This window comes from Apteryx rowi, unplaced genomic scaffold (assembly GCF_003343035.1).
Source record: "Apteryx rowi isolate R43461 unplaced genomic scaffold, aptRow1 scaffold_13, whole genome shotgun sequence".
Lineage (NCBI taxonomy): Eukaryota > Metazoa > Chordata > Aves > Apterygiformes > Apterygidae > Apteryx > Apteryx rowi.
This window is the reverse complement of record NW_020447530.1, coordinates 3,194,217-3,201,976: the sequence shown is the minus strand read 5'-3', so window position 1 is coordinate 3,201,976 and position 7,760 is coordinate 3,194,217. Positions and strand designations below refer to the sequence as shown.

The 7,760-nt window shown below is 50.1% G+C and overlaps 1 protein-coding gene across 1 annotated transcript; it reads right to left on the bottom strand.

Annotated features, from left to right (window-relative positions):
• Positions 1–4,157: 4,157 nt before the first annotated feature.
• ARF6 (ADP ribosylation factor 6) lies at positions 4,158–7,754 on the bottom strand. The gene has a single exon (XM_026056108.1). The coding sequence runs from the start codon at positions 7,676–7,678 to the stop codon at positions 7,151–7,153; it is 528 nt and encodes a 175-aa protein (XP_025911893.1). The 5' UTR covers positions 7,679–7,754; the 3' UTR covers positions 4,158–7,150.
• Between the last annotated feature and the right edge of the window lie 6 nt (positions 7,755–7,760).

Genomic DNA, 7,760 nt, shown 5'->3' with positions numbered 1-7,760 from the left:
GGAGGCTCTGCCGGAGGACGTCGATCCAGCAAGCCCCTGCAGCGCCAGGAAGCTCCAGGTTTGCCGAAGCCCTGGAAGACTCACGGTGACTGAATAATGCATCAGTCTCCGCAGAATGGGGAGCCGCCAGACGGAACAAGTTAATCCGGAGCCGGCTCCCACACTGGGGCTCCAGCGCCGACGTGACCGACCAGTTTCACCACTCGGAGCGTTTCCAAAAGGCTGGGAAGTGCCCAGGGAGCTGCCCGAGCGCCCACGGAGGGGCAGGAGCGGCTGTGCAGGCGCTCGCCCCCGCCGCGGCGGAGCTGCTCGGCCGGAGAGTCTCCGGGAAGCACTAACGCACCCAACATCTCGAGAAGCTTGAGAGGCGACCAGGAGCAAAAGCACGCGCACAGCGTTAGAGCAACAGCTTCCAGGCCCCAACCTGGAGATCTCGGGTGGGGGAAACCTCCGGACAACGTTGCACAGTCATGAAGAGCAGTTAGGTAGTTTTTTTACGCCCGGAGAGGCCGTGGAGTCGCCTTTCTTGGAGATGTTCAGACCACATCTGGACACGGTACTGGTCAAGCTGCTCTAGGAGGCCCTGCTTGAGCCGGGGTTGGGCTAGGTGGTCTCCAGAGGTCCCTGCCAACCCAACGAAAGCTGGAAAGCTTTGGCACTGATTAAGAGTACAACTTCACATCAAGTTGAGGGCAAGGACGGGAGAAACGCAGAAGATGATGATGATGGTTTCTTCCTGAGCTACCAGCCAAACAGGTAGCACAGGAGCCGTGACCCTGAGACAGCAACCGCAAGCGTTTAGACAGCTACACGTCAGGGAGAAAAACTCACTAGCCCGGTTTGGAATCTCCCCTTCCCTCCTTGGAGAGAGCCGGCACAGGGGTCAGCAGCAGGGATTTGGGGCGGAAAAGAGCCTTTTCAGCCCACGGAGCTCATAGGAAGGAGCCCGGAGCGCCCAAGGCACRGGACCCCCCCGGCCAGGCAGACGCTGGAGGAAAGGGCCGGAGGACTTGGAATTCATTAACCAGCCCAAGGTTGCGAGAGGAGCCAGCGCGAGACCCAGGGACRCGCCGCTGGCAGCGGTTCAGCTCCGGGTGCTTTCGCCTCGGCCCCGGCCGAGCTCGGCCRCTCTCGCAGCCGGCAGGAGCGAGAGGGACTCGGGTTCACCCCCGGCACCAGCCCTGCCCTTGCTCCTCCGTCCGGTGCCTTAAAGGCAGGCTGGAAAACCATCCGTCTCCGTGAAGGCAGCGGATTGAAAGCCGCAAGTATCCGATAGGAAAAGCTTCCAAGGGAGCTGGGTCAGGTCCAAGCTAATCCAGCCCCCGTGGGCAAAGGGCGCCCTGGCAGATGTCGAGCTCATCGGATAACCGCCAGCGCATCCCGGCTGGCCGGCGGCTGGAAGTTGACAGCCGCGGGGTCAGCGCCTGCTTCGTGCCGTCCCCCAGCCGGCCAGAGGGAAATTCGGGAAGCTCCTCGGGGCAAAACCGGCAAATATTAACAGCAGGAGGGCGAACACGGAGTCCCGCGTTCCCGAAGCGCAAAGTCCGAGCGCGTCGAGCGAACGTCCTTCCCGCGCTCGGCGCCGTCAGCTCGTGCCTGACCCGRCAGCGTTATCCCTCCCCTTATATCTTTCTTTAAGCGAGGAATTTCTTCAAGGCCCCCGGGCGGAAGCAAGCTCTGGAGCTGCCTTCGCTTCCTAAACCTCCGTTTCCTTCTCCCGCAGCGATGCGGGAGCGATGGAGCCGTCTCCACCRAGCCCGGGAGCCGCCAGGCAGAGCCGGGACTCCTCCGCGGCCCCTCTGAGGCTTGGGCGAACCTCATTCCTCCGGGAGGAGAAAGTGCTTCGAACGTTTGCAGCTCTCACAAAGCAGACATCCATTAAATCCTTTTTTTTTGTTGTTGTAAAAGGTGCGACTAAATCAAGCCACGAGGTAAAACCCGGGACACGAAGCGCAGCCCCGGGAAGGGAAAGCGCTTCGGGCCGGCGACTCTCAGCCCTCTGCAAGAGGCTGCGGCTGGAGCGCTGGCGCGTGACTCATACCTCCGCTCTGCTCGCTTTTTTTTTTTTTTCCTCTTTTTCCCCTCCTCCTCTCTTTTTAAGGAGGCCAGAGATACCTGCTCCGGAGCGAGAGCAAAGTTGCCGCCCGGGCTACGTGCAGCACCCGCAGTTTGCCGTGCACAAACCGCCGCCGCTCCTGAGCCCGCACGGCTTCACGGGGACAGGGAGCCAAAAAAAAAAGCCGAAATCCCTCTCGAATAGTGCGGTTCTCTGACTCATCCGTGTCACCCTTCCCAAACTGAAGTCAGGGCTAAAATTATGCTGCTAAATCGTGAAAGCGAGCTCGATGGCGGCGTCCGAGTGCTTCGTCTCGGCCTGGAGCACGGGCAGGATCCGCTCGGGACGCGGCTCCGAGACGCGGAGACGTTAATGAGGCCGCCGGAGTCCYGCTGCCCGCGTCAAAAGAGGAACGGATTTAGGAAACCGAGACGTGCCACCAACTCTGGAGCAGCGCTGGGGGGTTTACACTTCCCCCCAGGGCAAGCGGAAAGTTTTTTCCGGAGAGTGCTGGATTGAAGAATCTGCGTATCCAGTCCTTCGGGCTGGACAGATGTTAGAAGCAAATCCAGGACAAAACCACGAACTCATGTCAGCGCTGCGACCGAGCCCCGGCACCCAGGCCAACGCTGTGTCCGCATCCAGGAGCGAGTTCTCTGGTCGTGGCTCTTGTTACCTCCATTTCAAATTCCCAGTATCGAGGGAAATAACGGTGGGGTCCATCAGCGCCCGGCTGTCGCAGCTCAGCTGTCTTGCGGCTGGTTGTTTTTACAATGCAACTCATTTTTTAAATTTTTTTTTTGGGAAAACGAAGAAACGTTCYGCTGCAAGGAATATTACAGGGATGAATTTCCAGGCAGAGAAGCCAGGCGAATTTTTTCCAACCCCTATCCACGAGGACCGCGGCCCTGTGACTGGGAGGGGGAAAAAAAAAAAAAACCAAACCCAAAAAACCTGCCGAAGGGTGACTCACGGGAAGGCGCAATTCGAGAGCGGCGCCCGACCAGTCACACGCGCTGCTGGAGCAAAGGTCTGATCTTGAGTGCTGACAATTTGAAAAATGACTAACTAGCGCAACGAAAAGCCGTGAGTTTGCTCTCCCGGAGGCTCGTCTACAGACTCGAAGGAGTTTTAATTAAGTCAGGCTAAGTTCGTTTACGCAGCCACACCCTTAACTCGCATTTAAGCGGACAAGGCCTAACCTAAGTGCTGCGGAGGGGAAACGCTTCCCCGAGCGCGGAGCTGCCGCAGGACCCCCGTCCCTGCACGCAGCCCGCTCCCAAGCAGCCAAGTGAAGCTTTCCGGCAATTCCTTAAAGCTTCGCGACCGCGTGACAATCCCAGGTCACTAACACCCGGCCTCGGCAGTTACCTCGAACCCTCATCCGCCTGTCGGCAAACTCCCTGCTCGGATGCAACCGGACTGTCGCCCCGGCTTCAGGCTGAAAGCTCGCAAGTGTTTCCTGCGACGTTTCTGTCTCCCCCTCGGCGTGAGGAACTGCAGCTGTCGGAGAAACCGTAGCCGGCCGCATCCTCCCCGGCCTGCCCCCCTGCCGCACCTGCCCGAGGCCTTTCGTCGGCTCRCCCGCTTCCTATCGGGGCGCCGAGACACGTCCCCCCTTCGCATCCGTCGCTCCGCGAGTGCCCCTACTCGCAGCCACCAGCCCTTTTGTCCACGGCGGCGTTTTCCGCATTAGCCCGGAGCCTTTCCCTTTCCAGCCAGCGCGTTCCTTCCGGGAAGCGCGGCCCTGCCGCAGTCCCCATGCGCCCTCGTGCACAGGGTGTCACCTACTATAGTGCTTTTCCAAGTCCTCACGCGAGTTACTTGGGGCTGGCAGCTCCACCAAAGCCAGGATAAATTTGACACTGAAGTGTGCTAAAAGGCAACTATTAACTTAAAGCGGGAGCGTTCAAGCAGCAGCATCCTTCCCATTTATAAAAATAGTCACTCATCTAAGTCTCAAAGGAATTGCAGAGAGGCTTTCAAAACCGTGAAATATGGAACAGAGACCTCTTTATGTCAGCAGAACGCACTACTCCAGCACCATCTCGCCCCTTTCTGTTTCTCTCATAATTAAATATAAGCAACRTACCAGGAGAGCTCCACTGTATAATTGCTTTATTTTCTGCTTATTAGTTCTTTACCAACACTACAGCCATATTGAGAACACAAAATTCCTGTTTAGTTTAGTCAGGGAGATCACAGTCTACAAACTCATTCACTTATCGGACACGATTAACGCCATTCAGAACTTACTCCATAAATTCACATGAACACAAATTGATGCACTTAATCTTCAGATCCGGTTTTAAATCACTGGATTTCTTACAGATGGCCACTTTCTCCTACAGGCTGCGTTTACTGCCTTATAGCCACCAGGTCGTGGCGAGGTTCAGCTACAACCTATAAAGGACGTTTGGAAAGTGAAAACTTTGTGTTTTGTTCAGTAGCAATGGCCGTTTATTTTTGAAGTCTCTGCCACATGTTTCAGTAACTTTTTTCTCCCCCAAAAAGACATTAAAAAAAAAAAAACAAACAGAAGCATAATCAGTTTCCTTTCACCTACAAAAACAGAATATCTAAAGTAACAAAGTTACTAAGGAAATACAAAATTGTGAATTCAACTTAATGCAAAGTCTAGCAAAGAAGTCTGCCCCAGCATTTGAAGAGAAAATATAATAAATCAACTTAGACTGAAAATGAACTTATTTAAGTTTTCATTTTGACTGAGAATAGATTTAAGAAAGTTCAAGAACCATTAATAGAGCTTCAAGTTTTCCAGTTTAGGCATTTACTTTGTGCTTGGCTATTTTATTTATGTTCCAGAAGAAAACAGTAACCATATTCTTGTATTTTTAGTCTTTATACCACCACACTATTTGTTAAGTTACATCAACAGAAAAAAAAAAATTCTTACGCTTATAAAAAAGCTAGAAAATAGAGCAATGATATCCCAATGGCAAAAAGACTTCAGGGAAAAGTCTCACCTCCTCTTCTTTATGACTGAGATTTAAGTGCTATTGTACTGTACATGAAGCTTGTTTTTCCAGACTCTTTTCTTTAACTTGCCCTGGTTTATAATCAATCAATGCTCTATCTTCTAGTATCAAGAACCCATTCAATCCCATTTGCAACCCACATCAAGATAAGTCTTCTTTTGGAACCATATTCTAAGGTAATTTTTAAGTGGTCCAAAGCATTCGAATTCAGAAGTGAATTCAGTATTTTTATCTTCCCATACATCTTTGGTAAGAGCTCCATATACAATGTATTTAGCAAGCAGAGTAAACACTGCAGAAATGTAGTGTAATGCCCCCAATTTCATGTAAAAATCATACCCTTGGAAAAAGAAAAAAAAAGCCATTTTCTTCTGGTTTTGTAGCATACATTCCTAGAATTCCCCAATCGAGTTTTAACTGCTTGAGGAAATCTGAAGTTAATCCTTAAGGCTGAATAAGAACCAGCTGCTTTACATTTTTTGCACCCAGCATTAATACTTGATTGAGATTTTACACTAATACAAATACTTGCTCTGGGTGGGTTGGGTTTTTTTTTTTTTTGCCAGTCACATCCGAACCCCGTGATATGGCAAATGAGCTGCCTGCCCTTTAAGAACTAGTTATGGAAGTTTACATTCATAGTCGTAGTCTCACTCTCTCCTCCCGCTCTCATTAATAGTTACTCAATGGGCTTCAGACATCCAACATAGTTCCTTTCATACCGGACTACAGCAACAACATGCTACCGAGACAGATGGCCAAGACTGCAACTATCTGTACGAGTTAAGTCTAGTCTTGTAAAACTAAAACCCATAAGCGATTTCCTCAAAACGGCAGTTATTCAGACGTCAGAATTACTGAGCTCTGTTAAAGCTTAGCACTAAGCTTGCCCACTCGGGTGTCTACAAAATGGAAAAAAAATAGGGTTCTCCTTTCTCCAATACATGCATTTCAGAAGTAATGAAAAATCCTTTTGAGGTTCAAAAGATGTCTTCAAGTGTCTTAAGATGAAGATGAAGCAATTTTTCTTTATCGCAAGACAGCAAAATCAGTGCTAGATTTTCGCCTAAACATTTGTGATTTAAATTAAAACTTGTCGCAATGCTTACACGTTATTGCTGCATTTTTCTGGAAGGAACCTATCTTGCATTGAATCGGAGACTGACACAAGTAATAAAAACCGCAGCTAAACATCATTAAGTTTGCAATGCAAGACAAAAACCGAACAGTATATACCCTGGAACTATTACATCATTCATGTTGTATTTGCTATATGGTTGCTATGTAGTATGGGGAACTTATTTGCATCCCTTCTCATGCATGATGTATGGTTCAGAACTTCACAGCTGACATTTCAAAGCAGTTCTTACATTACCTAGTTAACATTATGCCTGATATGCACTTTGAACATATTACAATGGTATTCTCACTATCTGCCACTGTAGGCAAGATTTCACTTCGTTATTAGTCTGAGATATGAAGACAGACCGAGAGTCACTATTTAGTTATAGATTAACAGAACTTTAAAAAAGTCCTTAATATAAAAAGACAGACTGCAGTTTGATTTTAAGCAATAATTTTCCGTTTACTAGATGAAGTAGACCTATCAACATATTCCGCATGAATGCAAAAAAGTAGCAATCTACAGCAAGTGATAGGAGAAAAAAAAAAAGTAATCAAAAAAGTAGAACCAGAAAGCATACACTGAAAATGGTACCCCTCCCCCAACCATCCCCCAAAATAATCAAACCATCATAAAGGCTATCGAGAGAGAGAGAGAGAAAAAGAAAAAAGAAGAGTTACTTAGCAAGTCTACAATGTGTTTTTCCCCTGTTTGCTGGAAGTCTGCCATAGCATCTAGTGCCTGTGTTCGTGTCACATTTGGAGATTAGAGCATCCTAACGCCAAGCAAGAAGAGTTAAAACAGGAATCCAGTCAGTGTGTATAACGAAAGGGTGGTAACTGGAGAAAGGTGATCATAATCCTATGGATGCTTTTGTTTTACTTTTCAGTAGAGAATCATTCTTCCGGAAAGCCATGTGGGTTATTTTATTTTTTTTTTTAATTCTTTGTAGACTAAATAGTTATTCTCTCATTAGGATTTATAATTGGATGTTAACCATGTCAGCCCTTCATAGAGTCCATCCCCTGTAGTAGCACAGGAGGGCTGCACGTACCAATTCCTATCCCTGATTCGGGTCAGGCCCAGTTTCTCCTGGATTTCATGGGGTTTCATGGCATCGGGCAGGTCCTGCTTGTTGGCGAAGATGAGGATGATGGCGTCCCGCATCTCCCTGTCGTTGATAATGCGGTGGAGCTCCTGGCGGGCCTCGTCGATGCGGTCGCGATCGGCGCAGTCCACCACAAAGATCAACCCTTGCGTGCCCGTGTAGTAGTGCCTCCAGAGGGGACGGATCTTGTCCTGGCCCCCGACGTCCCACACGTTGAACTTGACGTTTTTGTAAGTCACCGTCTCCACGTTGAAGCCCACGGTGGGGATGGTGGTGACCGACTGGCCCAGCTTCAGTTTGTACAGGATGGTGGTTTTACCGGCCGCGTCCAGGCCCAGCATCAGGATCCGCATCTCCTTGTTGCCGAAGATCTTGGACAGCACCTTGCCCATCTCGGCGGCATCCAAGGGGCCCGGCGCCGGCGGGGGACGGGGGGCGGACGAGCGGCGACCCAGCCGAGCGGCCCGCGCGGGG

Excerpts from the sequence above, each read along its gene's own strand:
- ARF6 (XM_026056108.1), bottom strand. The coding sequence starts at position 7,678 with ATGGGCAAGGTGCTGTCCAAGATCTTCGGCAACAAGGAGATGCGGATC.